The sequence below is a fragment of the Astatotilapia calliptera genome, chromosome 7 (genome assembly GCF_964374335.1).
Source record: "Astatotilapia calliptera chromosome 7, fAstCal68.1, whole genome shotgun sequence".
NCBI classification, from domain to species: Eukaryota; Metazoa; Chordata; class Actinopteri; order Cichliformes; family Cichlidae; genus Astatotilapia; species Astatotilapia calliptera.
Genome location: NC_137428.1, coordinates 54,684,315 through 54,705,554, shown reverse-complemented (window position 1 = coordinate 54,705,554; position 21,240 = coordinate 54,684,315). Strand labels below are relative to the sequence as shown.

Here is a 21,240-nt window from a genome sequence, read left to right as displayed (position 1 = left end):
TGCACTCAGTAAACCTGGACGTGTTTCCAATTCGCTATGTTTCTCGTTTGTGGACCATCATACTAACAGTTCGTATGGATCCAAATGAACATAGAGCATATTAAGAGCCAAAGCTAAAGAAATCCTTTTCTGTCCTCCAGGATTTTACACAGAACATTTCCTCAAAGTAAAGTCATTAAATATCTCTTGTGGCTGGGGTTATTGTGGGCCTTTTTTTCATTCAAAAATTGAATAAAAAGTAATGCAAAACGGGTTTAATATCCAAAGCGGCTAATTTTAATATGTTAACTGCAGCATAAACTACAATAACACAAAACAATTTACCTTTTTGTGACTTGCCGAGGACTAAGTATGTTTCTGCAGCAGTTTGTCCTACTTTTAAGCAGATGTTTCCCTCTTCAAAAGGAAAGAAATGACATACAGCAGCTGCAATGTCAACTGACAGACACCCAGTGAGTGCGGCCATATTTTACTGGCATGCACACAACCTGCGAGATTTTTCATTCAGCTAAGAACCTTGTGAGGCGTCCGGATGAGATAACCTGCTGATTTGTTAAACCTTTTGTTCTTTTGGGAAATGGGACATTATCTGATTACAGGTGCACACCGAATTGCCCCTTTCAGAGGTCATGTGACTCCGAATTCACCTTCATCCGAGTTTATCTAACAATGTTCGGACGGAAGACTTGTTTCAAAACAAAATCGCACTGTTGATAGCGTGGAGATAAGACGTGGGGATAATTAACCGTATATTTTAGACTAAATCCATCCATCTATTGGCTGGTGGTGGTGGGAGGAGGTTGTGGCTCATAAACTACGAAGCATGTGGTGTGACAATGCCGGGGTGCCCGGGGATATAAAAGGTGCAGACAGGCGCTCTCCCCTCAGGATAACGTCAGGTCTATCAACGATGCGGATGCTGCTATTTCTCAGTGCGCTGTTGGGGGTGTTCGGGTTGGAGAAAGCGTCCCCCGTGGACACCCAGCAGCTTCGGGCCCTTCAGTGCCCGCCCTGCGAGCGGATACACTGCTCTTCCCGGCGGGCGCTGAAGCTCCAGTGTAAAGGGGGCGTGACGACGGGTGTCTGCGGATGCTGCCCCGTGTGCGCCAAGACGGAGGGGGAGACCTGCGGGGGCACGTGGGACTACCTGGGGAAGTGCGACGAGGGGCTGGTGTGCGTTTTTCAGGACTCGGCAGCTGCCAAACCAGACGCAGAACGCAAAGGGATCTGCAAAGCAGGTGAGATTGTAACCATTACTCTAAAATGATGACAAGCAGCCACTGCGCATCAGATCCACGGGTGATGCTTTAATCACTCGTGAAATGCAATAGTGGGGAAATGAAAAGTTTTACAGCAGCACAAAAAAGTTATCGAGTTGTTCTGATTTATTCACATGTACAGAAACCATCATGCTAATTAAAAGAAGGCTCTGTAAGCAAGAATGCAATATTTAACTCTTCCTTCTGGAAATAAAGTTGGCGGGAACTACAAAGGCGCTAAAATCTTCTCTAAACGCGTAAAATGCACTTGGTGAGATTCTTTGACTGTAAGTCTGTGTAGTGGGAATGGTGCTGGTGCGGTAAAATCTGGTTTATGAGCTGTGAAGACTGATAGTGTGGTCAAGGCTTCCTTTGAATCAAAGGTTCCTCAGCCATAATTACTCATCTTATCTGTCCCCGATGAAAAGAAGTGTCACCGTTATCAATACGATATCAGACCTTTTACAGTTTTCCTGTCTTTTTTTAAAGTCTGACTCCACAATGCGGGACTCTCATTCGTAATTTCTTTAAATCTGTGCAGTGATTGAACAGCTGGATGCAGAGAGCTGCCAACCAGAGTGCACCAAGGAGTACTGCCAGGCCAACCCCTCTGCAATCTGCTCTGCCAGGTGAGCCCCCTCTCCATCCTCTTAATGCCACGTTGTTTTTGTTGTTTTTAGCAATAATCAGAATTTCCTCGTCTGTAGGTCTACATCTCTGCAGAATAAAGAGTGCCAGGGCTCCTGCCAGCACACGTCCTGCTCCAGCTGTCTGCTGCTGAAGCGTCCATCGTGCTCTCAGACCTGCGCCCCGTCCGATTCCACCTGTCTGCAACACTTTGGGAAGTGTGTGCACAATCACCTGACTGCACCTCACAGTCCCATATGCCACAACAACCTCCAGGTAAGGAAAAACAATAATAATAAAAACCAAACTTTTCCCTGTTTTTTCTTTTTTTTTCTTCATTGCGCTCTGAATCCAACACGGTCTTTTTTCCCTTTGCAGAGTAACTGCGAGGGGCATTTTGTGTGCTTGATCCCGGACTGTCCGAGCTCATCCAGCTAAGAAGAAACCAAGAGGAACACTTGTAGCAAAATGTGAAGAAAGGCAGCTATGTTTAAACCCTGTGAATATCTCAAAACTACTTAATCAACAATTACTTTTCGCCCCCTGCAATTTAAATCAAGATTAAAACCTTCTACTTTTTTAAATTCTATACCATCATGTATTGACTTTGCTCTATTTATTTATGGGGATTACCAGGCTGGATCTGCACTACTCTAGCTGTTAATTAATGCTGTCCAGTGATGTGCATTGCTTTATATGACGTTAGACAGTTGGCATAATCACTGTTTGTTTTTACGTGTTTTCTTGTATCTTATATGAACTTGTGTGTCACCATAAGTGTTTAATTCATGTACCACAACATGAAAACCTACCTGCTAAGTAAACATATGTCAGATTCTCTCTGTCACCTGTGTGTCAATTATTTAATTAGATCTCAAATTACTGGATATCATTACCAGTGATTGAATATTCTAATCCATATTCTTACAGTTTCAGCTATAAAATACAAATGCAGTAAACACATTATTTATAAAACACAAACTAACACAATACTTTACAAACAACCTGCAGTTTTTGGCCAGACCAGTAAATCCACTGCATAAAAAGAGCCCACAAACATGTGATAGATCTGTATCAGTCAGTCTACTGCCATAAAATATACTGACCAGCCACTTTATTAGGTACACTATACTAATACTGCTTTGGACCCACTTTTAGTTAATACCAATTTAATTCTTTATAGCACAGATTTGACAAGATGCTGCAATTATTCCTGAACTCATTGTCATGCTCTTAAGCAGTTTGAGATGATGTGAGGTTTCTGAAATGGAGCTTTATTATGTTGGAAAGAGCCATCAGGAGATTGGTGCACTGTGATTATAAAGGGATGGACATGAGCAGCAGGAGTACCTGGTACGCTATGGCATTTAAAAATGCTCAAAGTGTGCTGAGAAAACATCAAATCACCACCAGCTTCAACTGTTGATCCAACTCAGGATGGATTCATGATTCATTTGTGCAGTTTATGCCAAATTTTGACCCCACCATATGAGCGCTGAGATACTCAGAGCAAATTCACTTCCTCCTTCTAACGCTTGATTTGAACTTTAGCAGGTCATCTTGACCAAGCAGGGTAAAGACAACCTGCTCCATGTGGTTGGTGTCATGTGATTGGCTGATTAGATATTGGTGTTAACGAGCAGCTGAACAAGTATACCTAATGAAGTAGGCAATGAATGTACATTGCAATCAACAGATAAAAGCAAAAATAACAACAAAAAGAGATTTTACTTCTTTATCAAACAAGTTTCTGAGGTGTTTGAATGCTTTCCACACCTTTTCACTTGTGTGTAGCAATGCTTGCAGCAAGGCATCATGTATAGCAAAACATTTTATATAAGACATCATTATTTTCCTGCTTTGCAAAACCATCCAGTGGACTGTGTTGAACGTTTAAATCACGCTTAAAAACTCGCCTGTTCCATCTAGCTTTTGAAGCAAATTAGTTTGGACTTCCACCTGGTCTGCATTTGTGCTATGTAACTGTAACTGTCACTGTAACTATAATTGTTTTAACTGTTTTTGTTGCCTTTTGTTGTAATCTGCTTGGCTACCTTGTAGGAAGCACTTTGATGGACACTGACCTTTTTAAATGTGCTATAGAAATATAATATTGATTGATTGATTGTACTCTCTGACAGGTCTGCTCTGGCCTCGATCTGTAAGTGAGGGTTTTGGAGTTTTGGAGCAAATGTTGGCAAAGATAACAAACATCATACCTGACTGCAGACCTGCCTCAAGTTCAGTCCTGCACAATACACGTCTTTTACAGGGAAATATTAAATTGTTAATGCATGAATTTTTTTTATGAAGAAAACAAAGTGTGAGGCACAAACATTTAGTGGAATAATACAGATTCCCTTTCTTCTGATTGCTTCTCATTTTGGGAGTTTTTTCCTGATAAACAAGTTGAGCTCCCTCTACGGCTGCCGCCCCCCTCACAGTTGATGGTTATTGAATAACAGACAGTTTATGAGGCAGCAATAATGAAGCCTGTACATAAAGGGAATAAAGTGTGGACCAACAATGGGCAGTTTGTTCTGTGGCCTTCAAATGTGAGCCATTTCTGATGAACAGAAGCAGTTTATCTGAAGGATTTCGCAAGACGGGAATGGTTTTTAAACCAAAACAATGGCCTGCAATGTCTTTCATCTTCTTTCAAACTTGTTAGTAAGCTGCATCCGTGACGTAACGAGACATCGGAATAATATCTGATGTTTAATTAAAGTACAGAGATTTGTGCAGCATAACAAGTACACCTGAGGAAACGAAAACTAAGACTGAAAGCACTGTGCCATCGGTTATTTATGAGTAAATGAAATTATTTATTGACACAAAGTGTTCTCCTGGTTGTCTTCATTTCTTAATGAGAACCCCGATTTAAGCTAAAGTCTTGCTTTACATCGTTGCTCCACAAAACCAAACAAAAAAATTCTCTTTTGCGCGTTTCTCGGGCTGTTAATACACACACATCAGCACATCGGGTATCTATTAGGAAAACAGGATCGGTCACCAAAGCAGGCCGCCTGTGTTATCAAACCCATATATCACTCTCACTTTTTTCTTACTGATAAAGTACCACAGTTAAAAGAGGACTGTCTGTGTGCCAGCAGTAATAAATTTGCCCCTGTTAGAGGTAACCCATGTTTGAATGCAACACGAAAAGCTGAGAACAATAGAAACGACGCACTGTTCGAAAGAGGTGCCTCGCACTGTAAACACTGTTTACATTAGAGATGTTAGTATTTCAAATTCATTTTAACCTGATGCTTTAACACTTTTTTTATGCTGTATGGAAAAAAAAGCATGTGCACTGTGAAAGATTTTGAGCCACCCCTCACTTTTTTATATTTTGTTATCAATATGGGACATAAGTGAAATCATTTATCAAAATGTGCAAAAATACATAGATGTACAGCACCAAGACACAGGGAATAAAAGTCATTATTTCCTGGGCCACCTTTATAGTTAGCTCAGTCCATGACTGATAGTGCTTTATTGTACGTTTTTCTATCCAGGTGCGCTGTTACTGCAGTGGCACTGCGTTTGTGATCGATGTCATGCTGAAGAAATGAGACACACTCCAGATGGTGGATCAAATCTGGTTTCAATTTAGAAATTTTAACAAGACCTCCAACAACACTGGCTGAAATGCAGCCGTGACAGAGCCGCTGCCGTGTCTTACAGATAGCTGAAACTCACGGTTGTACCTTTCTACTGACCTCCATACATACTGACAATGATTTGAACCAAGCCGCTGATTTTCAGTCCACCTCTTGTGTAATTTAACGTCCCCGTTTTCCTTCCTTCAGAATGGCCTCATGACAGCCAACCTTCCACTGAGAGTATTTCTGATCAGGCTTCAATGAACAGTAGATGGATCAGCTGAAGGGCCAGTTGCATCTCTCAGATCCTGTGTCTGGTCTTTGCTGGAATTGTTTCATATTTCTTAAGGACATGACTCTCAGATACTGTTCATCTGCATTAGAGGGTTTGTTTGTTTGTTTTTTAGGTCTGCCACTTCTTCTTTTGTCATCCACATCTCCAGTTTCCTCAAATTTTTAAGAACATATATCGAAAGATTCCAAGTTTTTAGCTACTGTAGACATGAAACTGTCATTCCACGAGTTAGGTACCTTTTTTTTTATGTTTTGATGATTCAGAGATCAGTGGTTTTAGATGACAACCCTGAATATCTACTGATCCATACTACAACGCCGCAGTCCCCAAAACCGAATGTATACATTAAAATAAAAACCACTATATTTGATCTACACTTAAAAACAAAAGATTTAAAAACATCCCAATTTATTAATTTCCAAAATACAGACAATGACAATCTTAAGAATTTAAAAGTGGAATTTCAGTTTATCATTAAGGCCAGAAAAACTGATTAGTGATAATAATGGCTCAGTTAACGAGGAGTTCGCTGCACATCAAACCAGAGAGAGAAAATCAAAACACACTGATTATTTAAACAGGATGATCTCCATCGTTGTGTCCTCGGAGGACTGAAACAACACAGTAACAGAGATTAACTATAAAACTGATTATTTACTGAATCATTCAAACTCAAGGAGCAACACTGCAATTGTCTTAAAATCAACAAAGATCTTCATACAGATTTCATTAAAATCAATATATAACAAGATTCCCATCTGAAACGATATGTTATCTTGCACTTACAGTAATGATGACTATATTACATTACATATTGCAAACAAAGCAAAGAACTATAAGAGAAAACAGTAGAAAGGTGCATAAAACTCTTCTTCTCATGCCTTCAGCCAACATCTTGGCAGGAAGGCACTGTGGATTAGAAACATCCATGCCATGTGTCCTGTTGTCGTTTCACCTGAATAGTCTGTTCCAAAAGGATACAAAGGTGTTGGAGTTTAAGGCACCGATGAATACAAGCAGCAGAAGGTAGAGACTCATCATGATGGCAAAATGGTGTCTGAGGAGCCACGAGCGGCTGCGGGAATGTCTGAGGAAGAAAAACAGAAAAGCACGGTGACCATCAGCACAGAAGAGCGAGCTATCAAACCTCGGGATGAAAACAAGTAAACATTTTCATTTTCTTTCATGCTATTGATTATTTATCTGTCAGTTCTCTTAACCACTCATTAAATGAGGGTCACAGCGGAGCTGGAGCCAATCTGACATTGGGCAAGAGGTAAAGTACACCTTGGATCTGGACCCTGTTTTATTTTATTTTATTTTATTTCAAGTGGCTACTCGCGTCCATCCAGCTCTGGGTTTAAGAAGAGATGCCTACACCACTCCTGGTCCAGCCACCTCCTCTAGCTCTGTGGCATTCCCAAGACAGCCAATAGAAAAAATACTGCCAGAATGTCCTGGGTCCATCCTGGGATCGCCTCCTGGGTAGACATGCCTGAAACACCTCACATAGGAGGCACCCAGGAAGCATCCACCACATCAACTGGAGGAGTAGCAGCTCTACACTGAAGTTCACTCTAAGGCCAAGCCCAGATACTCTTCAAAGGAAAGTTGTCTCTACTCAACACTATACTCTCTTTTATTTAATCTGAATTAGTAAATGAATGAGTAAAATAGATAAAAACAAGTTTAAAAAATTGTATTCTGCTTCTCTTCTTTGCTCTTAGTGGGCTGTAATCAGATTACTGAGACTGCGTGCTGGAGGACATTCAAATAAATGTGACCTTTCCACAACTTTCACATTGAATTTCTGATTTGTCAGCCAATCCTGTTCTGTATGAAAGCATTTTTAGGTCTAATGTTGCCTATTCACCAGTACACAAAAGCAAACTGCATCATTTGTCCCAGAAAAGTCTTACCTGGACAGGTGCCTCTGCTGAGAGTAAACAAGCAGGTACTTGACTCGTAAAAGCTGATTATTGGTGACTACAAAGTATTTATGTGGTACATCCCCTCCTTCACTGTTCTTTGCCCTCGAGCGCTGGCGGTCTACAACTTCAGAATCTGAAATGAAAAATGAGCGGAAGGCTTTAATAGGTTCTGATTTAAAGAGCAATAAGCAGGTAGAACATTCCTGGAAAGATTTATGCAGTTACTGAGTGTTTTGAGAGGCATAAAGGTCCGAAATAAATTCAAGACAAAGTGTAGGCCACTTTGTTTTTACCCACAACGTGTCATATTACATCATATAAGAGCATTATCGCTGCCACGAGTACTCTCTGCAGTACTTTGTGACTCCCTGAATTGGTATTTTTGGCAACAGTGAATTTTTCTGTTTCCCTAACTCTAGCCTGTCTGGACATTAAGTCCTCACTCTTCCTGATAAGTGGAGGTCAGCTGTGAATCAGGAGAGCAGATTGCATGCATACTCCAGTGGGCTGGTCCAAGTGTCCCTGTCCAAGATACTGGACAAAGTGCATCCACGTGAGTGTTTGTAAGAGGTAAAAAGTGCTTAAAAGACAAGAGAATAAAGCAGTGCATTAATGTGTGTGTGAATGAATGAAAGTGACTTGTAAGTGTTTTGAGGGCTAAGTTAGAGTAAATGGAAAAAGTGTACTCCGGGTCAGGGACAGGTTCCTGCCCCAAGTTGGAGGAGTTTGGTCTTGTTCATGAGTGACGGGAGAAGGAAGCGGTAGATCGACAGACGGATTGGTGCAGTGTACTGGTCTGTTGTGGTGAAGAGAGAGCTGAGTGTAAAAGCGAAGCTCTCAATTTACCAGTTGATCTACGTCCCTACCCTCACCTATGGTCACGAGCTGTGGGTAGTGACCGAAAGAACGAGATCGCGAATACAAGAGGTGGATATGGGCTTCCTCTGAAGGGTGGCTGGCCTCTCCCTTAGACATAGGTTGATAAGTTCGGCCATTCGGGAGGGGCTTAGAGTAGAGCCGCTGCTCCTCCACATTGAAAGGAGCCAGTTGAGGTGGTTCGGGCATCTGACAAGGATGCCTCCTGGGCGCCTCCTAGGTGAGGTGTCCTGGGCATGTCCCACTGGGAAGAGGCCCCAGGGCAGACCCAGGACACACTGGAGAGATTATATCCCTCGGCTGGCCTGGGAACGCCTTGGTGTTCCTCTGGACAAGCTGGAGGAGGTGGCTGGGGAGAGGGAGGTCTGGGCTTCTCTGCTTGGGCTGCCGCCTCCACGACCCGACCCCAGATAAGCGGAAGAAAATGGATGGATGGATGGATGGATGGAAGTGTATATAGGTATTTAAGCAATAAAAGTACCTTGTTTTAACCAAGTTAGCACAGGAGCCTTGGTGGATCTTATGCAAGCAAAGAGACTTAAAAACATCACTGTGCATCGTCTACATGATCATTAGTGCAGGCTTGGTACCCACAGCTGTTTTGGTCCCATCAGCACCACCCAGATCCCCATCACCTTTCTCTTTCTCCATCTTATGCTGGCTGATCGTTAGGTATTATTATCTGCTATGTGAAGTATCACGACTCAAGTATCAAACAACAAATACTAATTCTGTTACAGCCTTGTTACATGACGTGTCATTCGAAGTTATCCCTATCTAACATCACTCACCCATCAAGTCCCTCGCCCATTTCTGCTCTGGTTCTGCTCACTCCACCGAATTATGTCTCCCATTATTTGCTCTGTTCCTTTTCTCTTCCCAGTCTCTCTGATTCACTCTTATTTAAAAACTGTGACCCGTCATATATGTACAAATGCACACATTTTTGACCTCTTTACTCCATATGTCTTATTGCTAATTGTTGACAGCTCAGGTGTTTTCATAAACTGTCACTTTTTTGTTGCCTCCTCATAGCTTTGGAATCCATGTTGAAGACATACTGCTTTTACCCGACTGTTAAACATACCTTTTTTCTTCACCTGGCATTTAACATCTGGATGATCAATGACTTCACACAAGGCGACACAGCTCAGCAGTGGACCTAGAATGCTTTCTCTCCAGCCGCTGCTGTGGGGACTGTAGAGGACAGCCATACTGAGGTCACTAGTGAGGTAGGTCCCCTCTCCAAACACCGAGTTCTGCAATGAAAAATGTCCATGTAAGCCCAATGTATCACTCTGATTTACACTCCAGCCCTTCAGCATCCTCTTAAACTTGCCTTGCTCCTCATGATCTGTAAAAAAACAATTTTTTAAATAAGGTTTCGGTACACTGACCTTGTTGAGGTGACAGTGTAGGCCGTTGTGAATAATCGAATGAAAGTTCTCCAAGCGGCTCCCGTGGAAAGCATAGAAAACATCTCGTCCTTCCCTCGTCCTCTCAAACCTCGCGTTCATCTGATCAGAGTACTCCAGCTCAAAGAGGAAGTCTGGCACGGGTGCAGACATCCCTTCATTTTCCGTCAGGCTGCAGAGTTTGGCGTACTAGTGAAGATCGGAGAAACACGCTTGAGCAAAGAAGAAAGCTGTGCAAGTTTGTGGTTTATCTCTCTATGCCTGTAACATACCTCTTCCTTCTGTAGTGTCTTTACAGCAAAGCTCTTTGAAGACAGAATCCAGTGTGCGAGGGCCAAATGATGATCTGCTTCTCCAGGTCGTAGTCTCACCAGCTCTCTCACACCAGGCAACGAGTTCACATCTGCCAGCTGGAGAAGGAAAAACTCCTTTCTTTTATCATATTACCACAAACAGATTCAAATGTCTCTTTTACACACGTCTCTCAAAGTGAGAAGACACCAAAGACATGAAATGATCACAAATTCATCTATGAGTAATAATTGGCATGAAGCTACCATTAACAGCACATCACTGCCACCGAGTGGATATATATCATGTTACATTTGATCAGTTCTCTCAATTATCTTAGCAGACCATATCGCAACTGAAAATAAACAATTCTTGTTTCTTCCCACTCATTCAACACAGGATCATAGGTCAGCCTATATGGGTGGTAGTGGATTTGAGAGTTGATACCGATTACTTGCTGGGAATTTTCCTGAAGTAGCTACATTTTATGTTCTACTGTTGAGTCTGCCATCCCTCTGTCTTCCCCTTTTGTGTAGATGTGTGCATGTATGTTATTTTTTCTAGTTGCCATGTAAAGCTCTGTATCACTTTTCATGTTAATGAGTGTCCTTGTGCTAGGATACCTCTGTCCATAGGCTTGGTGATCATTCTGATCAGTCACCTGAGTGAATGAATATATGGCTGAACTACAGAGGCGCTGCTGCTGTTGGTTTGGTGATCTTGACCCTACCCCTGAGGCTGGTTAAAGCTTGTATGATTAAACTGAGGAGCACTTAGGCAAGCATAGGCTACCAGTGACTATAATCTAGGATCTTCAAGAGGTTTTGACAATCACTTTAGCACTCACCAACTCCTCAAACTCCTTATTGTCACCACTTAAGTAACGAGGAGGGAATGGTCTAAGCAAAGAGTCTCTCTTGTAGTTCTGAGTGGCAGCAACGAAGAGGCTGCATCGCAGGTCTGCTGCTACGGGGTCTCTTTGCAGGCAAGAGCACACCAGCTCTCTGACTGCTTCAGGTGGCAGCGGTGGCTGCATTCCCAGCACTGTGTACAAAGAGATAAGATAGCACACGGCCAAGGTCTAGGTTTCCGCTTTATGCAAGTCTGCAGTCAATAATGACTAAGTTTTTAATCCTCACACATTGAAATATTTCAACTATCAAGGCTCTTGTAGTTTATTTCACTCAAATCCTCACATCAAAGAGGATGCTATAATTTAACATTTAGCTTTTTGGTGAGTATTGTGGCAGTGTGGCATCTCGCTGCCTTTTTTCTTTTACTTTGAAAGATGTTCTGCTTGGGATGCAAACGCTGACATTACACCTCACCCTTGGTTTGCTAAACTAGGACACTAGCTAAATTCAGCTCATCTACTGGAACAATTACATACTTTAGCTTTTGCTAAGTTAGATTGTTTTGGTTTAATACAATCTTTATAAAGTCAATATTAGGACAAAAATGACAGTTCAATTATAGTTACTAATGCTGATTTGTAATGTTAGTCTTACCTTTCTGTATTTGGTTACTAATATTATGCAAAGAAAGCGACGTCTGAGTAGCTAACATTAGCTGAGCCACTACAAGAGAGCATAACTGCCGCTCTTCACTAAATAAAGCCTTGTCGGACTACTGCAGGTCCCCGTATGTATTGGGAATACATCACTGTGGCACTCGTATGAGTTAAATTTGACAGACCTTGTTTAGAAATATAATTTTTGCCCTTACCTTCAGTCTTGCTTAACTCATAGCACTGAAGGGAAAGCTAGCGTTAGCTTCAGGCACTGCTGCGTTCAAGCACAGTTCTGCCTTTTGGAAACCGTATACGAAACACATCAGACAGATGTGCAGCTGAGAAAGCGTGTGAGCCGTGCTCAGTCTGAGACAAAGACGGAGCACAAAATTAATTTCCGCATAAACGCCAATGTGTATTCGGTCTGCTGTTTTAAAACGTTTATTCTACCTGGAGTCTAACATTGCACAGGGCACGCGAAGGCAGGATTCATGAGACCAACTGTACCGATGTTTCAGAGAGCCATCTAATGTTTGACAGTAGCAACTAAACAGTGCTTCAGCTGCTGGGGTGGCACGATAGACAGTCTTAGGCCATTCATATCTTTGTATTTTATTAGGCACACCGATTTAGTGAGATATATGCAAACATACAGTACATTGAAGTACAGAAAAAAAAAAGATTTTGGACCATTCTAATACGTTTGAAAGTCAATATTTGATATAAACATATCAGTTTTTCACCACACCCTGAACGCTCTTTGATAAGCTTTCTTATCATTTCTTTAAGCAGACTTCAGAAATAGTTCTCCAGGTTTCTTGAAGGGCATTCAGAGGTCTTTTTTGAATGTTCGCTGCCTTTTGTTCCACTCTTTCTCAAGATCTTCCCACACTGCTTCAGTAATGATGAGGTCCAGGCGCTGGGAAGGCCAGTCTATGACTAATAGTGATCCACTGTTTGATTTGAATCGCATGTTTTCCAGATGGTAATATGTGGTGGATCAAAATCTGATGGTATTTTTTGTGTTCATTATTCCATCAATTTGCGAAGATCCCAAACACCACTGTGTTTTCCAGGTGGCTGTCTGCTATACCTCTCTCTCCTGACCTGTTGCCACTGTTCTACAGTCCAGTTCTTGTGTAGTTGGGCATACCTCAGCCTTTTCTTTCTGTTTCCCTTCCTTCAAATCTGTTTTCAAAGACATGTTATATCCATCAATTACTCTTAAATAGAATTAAATAATCTACCAGACCAATTCCTTCAAGAAAACCAAACATTTCCTGTGGAATAGACTACTGTCTTTTGGTCTTTCCGTAGATTTTTATACAACAAACACTAAACTCAGAAATATTTGTGGGTGTTTTCTTGTTTGTTTGTTTTTTGTACTACTTGAACACTAAAATGGTCCTCACATGAGATGACAGTGCCAGCAGTGGCCCACAGCGCATTTAAGTTTGAAACCCCTGTTCAAGTTAGCAGAAAATTAATTTGAATAAAAGAAATCCCTTGGTTGCTTATGGTTTCCCAGTTTCTAATAATACTAATCAAGTCACATGAGGGAATTGTTTCGCAGCCTGGTATAAAAGTGATCAATAAGTCATTTATAAATAATTTACTACTCCTTAGTATCTTTTCAGCTTGATAAGTATTTTAATTGCACACAGCAATTTCAGCCATGCTGATTATGTGGTTTCTTTGGAATAAACTTAACTTACTGTGAAGCAAATTTGTAGTCAAGCATAGGAGAAAAGCACAAGAGAATTGATCCAGTCCATATTAACTTGTTGTACCTCAGGTAAAGGTACTATAATACTATTGTTTTTGGATGAAAATATTTTGCAGCTGGTGCCCGAAGTCCAAATGCTGCACTTCCTCCCTTGAGAGGATTTGCCAGCTGTTTAATGAGTGTCTCCTTTGCTTGCAGCGACATCTTTTTAGACTTCGTATTGAGCATGTCAGTGCACTGCTACTAAATGCACGGAATAACGAGGGAACAGACCTCATCTAATCATCAAATAACTTGTTGTATAATTGTACATGTTTCGACCCTCTGAAAATAGGGGGTACATATAAAAAGTTCCTGAATCAATTGAATTGAAATCCATTATCTTGGTGTACAGATGCAAAATTACAAAAAAAGTAATTCTACTTATCAAGTGTGTTTTTATTTATTTTGTTTTGTTTTATTTTGTTTTATTTTATTGCACTTGTATATATATTAAAAACTACTACTACTACTACTACCACTACTGGGAAAAGAGTTGTACATTGAAATGTATTTATACTACTAGTAAAGCGGTATCTTTATTATGGAAGTAGCTGATAACAGGCAGCCAATCAGGTCAGGTTGTGTAATGCCTCCTCTGATTTTTAACACTGTCAACCTATTGGTTAAGAGCTAAAATATTTCTCCTTTGTGATTGGTCAGGTCAGGTCAGCAACAAATCCATTGTTTTTCCAGGGCCCTGGTCCTACCCGGCCGGGCACAACCCAGCGTCGAGGAGGGGGCCGGTATGTACGTAATGAAAAGACCATACGTCACGTGCCCGCCTCTTACTCCCAACCCCATCATTTAAGGAAATACGCGACATTTTCGTGTGATTAGCGCCAGATCTAGCTGTTTCGGCCACTGTATTTTAATACAGATGAAATCGTAGGATGCAATTTAAACGGACGGAGGTATTCTAGCGACATTCACGGACTGAACCGGAGGTAGGACATCGCATTTTCATTCATTGGTCTCCAGCTAGAGAGGGAGGGAAAATATTGGATTTTTTTATTTTATTTTATTTTATTTTAGCGGATTCTAGCTTCGGTAAAACCTCGAAATTTGTAGGCCGGGCTGTTTACTGCGAGGAGTTTGTGCTCGACTTGCTCGACGTCCGGATGATGAACAAGAGCCCCGATGCAGCAGCCTGTCGCGCAGGCTGAAGGACGCTTCTCCATCGCCTGTAATCTCAATGCACTACCCCACTGCAGCATCACTGCCGCCAGCCGAACGAAATACACGTCTAAGACAGCCGGCGATTCACAATGAATAAAAGCAACTTCAGCCAGACAGCATTTTCGTGGCATAGATTGGTTTATCTGTGCCAGAAAGATGCCCTTCAATACACCATGCGTCCACCATGACGTGCGCTACAAATATGATTTTCTAACACAGTTAAATATGGAAGGTAGTTGATTATGGCCTGCTTAGCAAGGAGAACGCGATAAACAGAGAGTAACGTCTATATAATCCAGCCTTTAAGCTCAATAGGCCTTTCAAACGCCTATTTTGAATCCCAAAGGATATGCATTCGAGATCACGACAAGGCCACACTGTGTCCTGGAGCGCGCATTACACCGCTAAAATATGTGACCAAGAAAACTGGTTCATCTCAGTCTATCTGATGCTCCTCTGGAGGCTGGGTACCAGCATGGGTACCTCCTCTCTCCAAATCGTGTCAGGATGTCAAAGACTCCTATTGCAGTGATTGTGGCCTGTTGCTTACAAGCAGGGCCGGGATAGTAAGTGATGTTGCACTTAATCATGCACTTCTCTCCTTTTCTGCAGTTTGCTTTTCAAGGGAGCTGAGATTGAAGAACTCTGTGTGCCTGGTTTACAAGTGGCGGAAAGCAGTGAATCATGGCAGGTGAGCTTCCCCCTTTTATAAAGGTTGAATAAAAGCTCATGCACCTCTTTTGACTTGATTTCTTCTTGATGTGAAGCACTGAATCATGTCTCTGTGTCCTAGAAAACAACTTCCCTCCCCTTCCTCGCTTCATCCCCCTTAAGCCATGTTTTTACCAAGACTTCAACGAGATCCCAGACCAACACCGCACTATGTGCAAGAGGCTCTACTACCTCTGGATCTGTGAGTGTACCTGCAGGAAATGCTTTTTATTTTCTTTGCATTTGGAAGCAGTCGGTATTTGCATGCATCTAGCTGTAACCCGCTAACCTGTCTACTTCTCTTCCTCCTCATGCCGGGCTGCTTTGTTTTACCCAAAATATTATGAGAACTAAAGAGTGCAAACACTCCGTGCAGCTGGGAAACTAGATTGGCCGGTCTCACATTATGTCACAGAGCCAGATAACCACCGTTTTCATTTTACCGTGGTTTTTATTTTGAGGGGTAAAGTTCGAAAATGATTTAGCTCACAGATTTACTTTGTGGTTTGTGATTTGACTGACAAACTGTTTACAAATCTGAAGCCCAATTGAGGTCCCACGGGCAGAAAATGAGGACTTCAGCTATATTTTTTTAATTTCCCAAGAAAATAATTTATTTACACAAATCAGTGGGGTACAAAATGAAAAATGGTACATCGTGAAACAAAGTTACAATCCAATACCAATATTTGATAGTATTGATACTTGGATTGTTCCATTCACCTCTAATGTATGCTATAACTCTTAGAATATAATACAGAAGTATGTGTGTGCAATCTTAGGCTTGACAGGTGTCACCTGTCACAGAAAGAGGAGTTATTGTACAGTTTTATAGTGAACGATAGGAATAATTTCCAAAAACATTTATGCTCTTTGTTTATTCCCCACTATTATCTGAGATCCACTAACTCTTAACTCATTAATGAAGAACATAATTTGTACATAATTACAGTCACATGAGTATTATGGTATGTTTTTCATTATCACATAGGTGCTGCTATTTAAAGCAAAAATGTAAGTCTGGTGAAAAGAGTTTAGAGTATATGTTATGTTGGGTGGAAATGGTGTGCTGAATAAAATGCACCTCTATATCATATTTTATTATTGTAGTTTAAGTCTTGAATGTAGAACTGGAAATATGGCAGTGTGTAGTTGTTGGTCTTCATAGTGATTAAATCCTGCTGAGTTATGAGTAATGATGGAGCCTGCGGGGTGTTTGCTGTAGCGTTTTTTTTGTTTGTTTGTTTGTTTCCTCACTCTTTTATGTTTTTGTCATTCTTCCTCTCTGTGACGCTGATAGTGCATAGTGCCACGCTAGCTGTTAATCTGATTGGTTGCCTGGCATGGATGTGTGGAGGCGGTGGAGCTACCAACTTTGGCATGGCTATCCTGTGGCTCATCCTCTTCACCCCTTGTTCCTACGTGTGCTGGTTCAGGCCCATCTACAAGGCCTTGAAGTAAGCGTGTTTCCCTCTGAGTTACACTTCTTCCTGCTGTTCCGCTGAATCAGATCGTTTCTGACGATTAGTCTCTCCACGCAGGACAGACAGCTCATTCAACTTCATGGCTTTCTTCTTCGTCTTCATGGCCCAGGTGGTGATCAGTATTATCCAGACTGTTGGCATTCCAGGCTGGGGAGTGTGGTAAGAGTTTGTACTGGTTTATTAAAAGTAATGTGTACAGATGAAATGGAAATTAACTGGCATGTATAGAGTTTATTTCTTGTCTTATATTGTTGTTAAAGATGATTCTAGAAGCACCTGAATCAAGGGGTATACTTTGTAATCTAATCTAAAGCATACACTTTCATTCAAAAAATAATTTTTTTCTAAACCAATGAGGCTTTAAAGAGGTTCATTATCCTTCTGAGGTCTAAGCCATCAAACTTTAACTCCTAATTCTTAAATCATTTTTTTGGTGATAAAATATGATTAACTTTGATGCATGGTTGTTTTCTTTGTTCCCTGATTGCCAAGATATGGGAAAATAATTTAATAAATGAAATAACTATATTCCCATCACCTAGGTTTAGAGTTAGTGTTTGGGTTTTCCACCACCACATAAGTATACTGTAATATACTCAACCTCTCTTTAACGTTAATGTACTGAAGAGAAATGGGAAATATTAAAAAGCAGGTATACAAGCAGTTTTTTACCCCTTGTAAATCCTTTTTGTTCGAACCACCATTAGCAGACGGCCTGCTATACCTCCTGAGCTACAGCAACCCCAGGAGACACCCTTTAGGAAAACACAGAGTTTGTCCAGCACAAGGCTCTCTACAACTTCCATTTTGATCAGGCTGTTTTGAACTCCACAAACACAACAACCAGCTGATCCGAACAGAATCATGCCTGAATTATTCTTCGGCAGGAAATCTATGCTGTAGCTTTCGTTGTAACTGAAAACTCTTTTTAACTCTACACTGTAACCTGACATTCAGCTTTTAAGAAATGTATCTATATGCTGGCTCAATGGCATGGAGGGTTGCGATGTAGGGTTAAGAGGGGTTTCTGGTTGTAAAGTTAGGATGTAGATTTTCTGCAGAAGTCTACATCAGGCTTTAGGCACAGCATAGATTAGTAATTCACAGCTTCTAACAATAGTCTCTAAATATTTTGGTATCAATCTTAAAAATCCAATATCAGAATTATCTAGAATTATCAAGCTTAATGTATTATTTAAATATGGCGTATTGTGAGCATATGATGATTCTTCTGTGCTTCTTCTTCAGCGGTTGGCTGGCCACCATCACCTTCTTCAGCACCAACATTGGCTCAGCTGTGGTCATGCTGATTCCCACCATCATGTTCACTGCAGTGGCTGTTTTATCCTTCATCGCCCTCTCAAAGGTGAGTGACAGATTTCTACCTGGTCACAGAAATTATTAGATCAATCAGTGCTGGTATTATCAAGTGAAAGATAGCAATCCAGTCCAAGTAGCATTGAATAATTAGCTTGTATTATAATGCCAGCGCCGTTTCCCACTTAAAGGGAAGCAGTGATGACATGACATTTGATCCATTTGCACTAGCAACAGAAATTTTTGGAGGTGATATTTATTTATTTCAGGCTGTTTTTAAATCCCTTTTTGGTGAATGCAAGGAATCCATGAGGGGCCCAAGTACTTATTAGAACTTGGTGATCAGAGGTTATTGTGGCTGTTTTTTTTGTTTTTGTTTTGTTTGTTTTGTTTGGGGGGGGGGGGGTTCTATAACTCTGTATTTGACAACATATTACAGTAAGGTTTAATAGGATAACATTATGACGTTTTCTATACAAAATGTCGAAGGTTGACTTCACTATGACATCAGAGTGTTCTGCAAAAACATTTGAAGCCACAACTCTTGAAAAGAAGAGGGGATTGTGCCCATATTTCATGATTGGTGGCATCTAAGTTGATGATGCTAATCCCGAGTTCTAACGTTAAAGCTTTGGTCAAGGTGTGACTGTTTTGTGCTGCAGGATTAAAGATGTGTGTGAAGCATCCACCTTTTAGAATCTGTTGTTTCTTTAAGGCTATTATTCTAGTGTTTTAACTATACCTGCTAAGTCATTGTGGCAATTTCTTACCATGGGAATGCTGTCCATCTATCACCACACCCTCATATATCAATCAGCGGTATTCTTTGCTCTCATTGGTAGTTGCTTCACTTTGTGGATCCCAAGTTAACGGGTCCCAAAATAGCAACACCAGGAGTTATTTTGTCTTGATGTCACTTATTGTCATTGAGGGTCCGATGCCCCTTTGGCTGTGCCTGCCCACATGGACATTACATAAATCAATCGGTAGTCATGACTAGATGGCATAAACACACAGCTCTGGATCTGCACTCAGCTCTTTTGTCCAATAAACTGTGACAAAAAACTAGATGATTGTGAAAACTATCTTTTTGATTTTAGTAAAGCACAGCAAAGCAAAGATATTACAAGAGGGGCCTCAGGAACGACAGAAATTCAGTTTGAAATTACTTGCAAGTATGTACCATTACATATTTATATAAATTTATTATTCATATAAAAAGTGAAGTAAAAACGGTAATAACAGTTGGTTATGTTGTGATAGTGCTCATTACTCTGACCTGAATTTACCGCTCCTGTATTAAAGTTTGTGTCCCAGGCAGGCGGGTCACAGATTGGCCTTAACACTTTGCTTAAGACTGGGTAGGATTAGCAATGAATAGCCAACAGCCTGTGTTTATGTTTTTAATACATTTTTCAGAGAAATACATCAGTTTGCCTTGTGTTTCGATCAGAAGATCTAAGATCGGGTGGGCTTCATGGGATTTTCTGGTTTTTAAGTGGGCCGCAGCATAGTGATGATTTTTCATCCACTTCATTATTGTTTTTTCATATTGGTATAAATTCAACAAAAACAAGATATTAGTGTATTTAAAATGCAACATTAAAGTAGTAAATAATCATAAATATCCCACTGCAGAATTGTCACATACTTAACAAGGTGCGTCAACTTCATTAAGAACGTCATTAAGATATAGGATGATATCATTTAGTATTATAAGCTGGGAATTTCTTGCGTTACAGCAGGTATAACATTATTTAAACATGACAAGCATTGGGAGTGTAAGTCTCAAATATATCTTTTTCGGTCTAGAATTGCTTAGGAACAGCTCTTTGGAAAGTAAATGTTGCCAATAATGTGGTCATGACACAAAAAAATGAGGTGCCACTACAGACAAATAATAAAATTCACCTTTTCTTTATGGTAATTTGGTCAATTTTACAAATTTAAAAAAGTAAAAGTCATACTTGATAGAGAGTAAAATTCATGTTGAATCCCATTTCTCCTTTCTGTCTTTTTTTAGGTGCATAACTTCTACCGCGGCAGTGGTGGCAGCCTGGGTAAAGCCCAGGAGGAGTGGGCTACGGGTGCCTGGAAGAACCCCCATGTCCAGCAGGCAGCCCAGCAGGCCGCCATGGGGGCTGCTCAAGGCGCCATGCAGCAGAATCAGTACTCAGCAGCTCCCACCTACAACTACGACGAACCCATGTAGGACAGAGGAGTAGGCCAGGCGGCTGAGTGGGAGAACTAAAAAGGGATCAATTAAGAACACAATTCAGAATTAGGTGTCCGTCATTATAACACTGTAATGCTGAACTCAAACAGAACAATGTAAAAGTCATGTTTTTGGTGCAAATGTACTGGGATTTCATTATTTTACTCGGTTCACATTTAAATCAACAGTTATTTTAAAAAGCAAAAAATGTTGCTGTTGTTTTATGCTGCTCAGTTGTAGCTGGTCGGTGTTGTTTTCCAACAGAGACACATAGCCTAAAATAGGTAGACCCAGTCCCCTGAGCATCTTCAGTTTATTTGAGTAGGTGGTCTCCAATGTCACTCTGTAAATTTTCTAATGATCTTTAATGTGATATTTAAGGGACTGAAACAGCTATATTGTTAAGGGTCTTTACTTTTATTAGCCTTGAAGATCACCAATGCTGAAACAGTTATTTCTCAGCTGATGTAATGGACTAGCTGTTTGGCTAAATTCTTATATACAAATGTCAAGAATTTTTTATTTCCCATTAAAGGAATAGTTTGACCATCTTGGGAAACACCTTAATTCACTCTCTTGCTTCAGGGTTATATATAGGGTATTATAAAATTAATCTTTGCTAGCAGCCAGTTAGCTTGAATTAGCAAAAAGACCAGAAACTAAAGCTGAAACAGATAGTTTGGCTTTATCCAAGGATATTAAAATCTTCTTAGCAATTATAGCTAGCAGTATAGCTCTAATAATCTGACTAGCTCGTTAT

The 21,240-nt window shown here is 40.7% G+C and overlaps 3 protein-coding genes across 6 annotated transcripts; 2 read left to right on the top strand and 1 right to left on the bottom strand.

Moving 5' to 3' along the window:
- The first annotated feature begins 549 nt into the window (after positions 1 to 549).
- LOC113024936 (uncharacterized) lies at positions 550 to 2,733 on the top strand. Its single transcript, XM_080303872.1, has 4 exons — positions 550 to 1,238; positions 1,801 to 1,888; positions 1,967 to 2,162; positions 2,265 to 2,733. The coding sequence occupies exons 1-4, from the start codon at positions 824 to 826 to the stop codon at positions 2,322 to 2,324; spliced, it is 759 nt and encodes a 252-aa protein (XP_080159998.1). The 5' UTR covers positions 550 to 823; the 3' UTR covers positions 2,325 to 2,733.
- A 3,444-nt stretch (positions 2,734 to 6,177) lies between these two features.
- On the bottom strand, positions 6,178 to 12,298 carry parp16 (poly (ADP-ribose) polymerase family, member 16). Of its 2 annotated transcripts, none has more exons than XM_026175545.2 (7): positions 12,025 to 12,298; positions 11,147 to 11,343; positions 10,281 to 10,418; positions 9,991 to 10,197; positions 9,681 to 9,852; positions 7,706 to 7,850; positions 6,178 to 6,873 (listed from the first exon to the last, which is right to left on the bottom strand). In XM_026175545.2, the coding sequence occupies exons 2-7, from the start codon at positions 11,333 to 11,335 to the stop codon at positions 6,738 to 6,740; spliced, it is 987 nt and encodes a 328-aa protein (XP_026031330.1). In that variant the 5' UTR covers positions 11,336 to 11,343; positions 12,025 to 12,298; the 3' UTR covers positions 6,178 to 6,737. The 2 variants fall into 2 exon arrangements, with proteins under 2 accessions (XP_026031330.1, XP_080159997.1); XM_080303871.1 differs by having other exon boundaries at positions 11,808 to 12,095.
- Positions 11,395 to 21,029, top strand: scamp5a (secretory carrier membrane protein 5a). Of its 3 annotated transcripts, none has more exons than XM_026175547.2 (7): positions 11,395 to 11,533; positions 15,366 to 15,444; positions 15,547 to 15,666; positions 16,765 to 16,921; positions 17,006 to 17,107; positions 18,197 to 18,314; positions 20,289 to 21,029. In XM_026175547.2, exons 2-7 carry the CDS (start codon positions 15,438 to 15,440, stop codon positions 20,475 to 20,477), a joined length of 693 nt encoding a protein of 230 aa, XP_026031332.1. In that variant the 5' UTR covers positions 11,395 to 11,533; positions 15,366 to 15,437; the 3' UTR covers positions 20,478 to 21,029. The 3 variants fall into 3 exon arrangements, with proteins under 3 accessions (XP_026031332.1, XP_026031333.1, XP_026031331.1); XM_026175548.2 differs by lacking the exon at positions 11,395 to 11,533 and adding an exon at positions 14,240 to 14,320; XM_026175546.2 differs by lacking the exon at positions 11,395 to 11,533 and adding an exon at positions 14,269 to 14,521.
- The last annotated feature ends 211 nt before the right edge of the window (positions 21,030 to 21,240 follow it).

Excerpts from the sequence above, each read along its gene's own strand:
- scamp5a (XM_026175547.2), top strand. Across the intron at positions 17,108-18,196 it reads ATTCCAGGCTGGGGAGTGTG|CGGTTGGCTGGCCACCATCA; the intron begins GTAAGAGTTTGT and ends CTTCTTCTTCAG. Across the intron at positions 18,315-20,288 it reads CCTTCATCGCCCTCTCAAAG|GTGCATAACTTCTACCGCGG; the intron begins GTGAGTGACAGA and ends GTCTTTTTTTAG.
- LOC113024936 (XM_080303872.1), top strand. The coding sequence starts at position 824 with ATGTGGTGTGACAATGCCGGGGTGCCCGGGGATATAAAAGGTGCAGAC. Across the intron at positions 1,239-1,800 it reads CAAAGGGATCTGCAAAGCAG|TGATTGAACAGCTGGATGCA; the intron begins GTGAGATTGTAA and ends AAATCTGTGCAG. Across the intron at positions 2,163-2,264 it reads TATGCCACAACAACCTCCAG|AGTAACTGCGAGGGGCATTT; the intron begins GTAAGGAAAAAC and ends TTCCCTTTGCAG.
- parp16 (XM_080303871.1), bottom strand. The coding sequence starts at position 11,865 with ATGTTAGCTACTCAGACGTCGCTTTCTTTGCATAATATTAGTAACCAA. Across the intron at positions 9,853-9,990 it reads TACACTGTCACCTCAACAAG|AACTCGGTGTTTGGAGAGGG; the intron begins GTCAGTGTACCG and ends TTTTCATTGCAG. Across the intron at positions 7,851-9,680 it reads ATGCCAGGTGAAGAAAAAAG|ATTCTGAAGTTGTAGACCGC; the intron begins GTATGTTTAACA and ends TTTTCATTTCAG.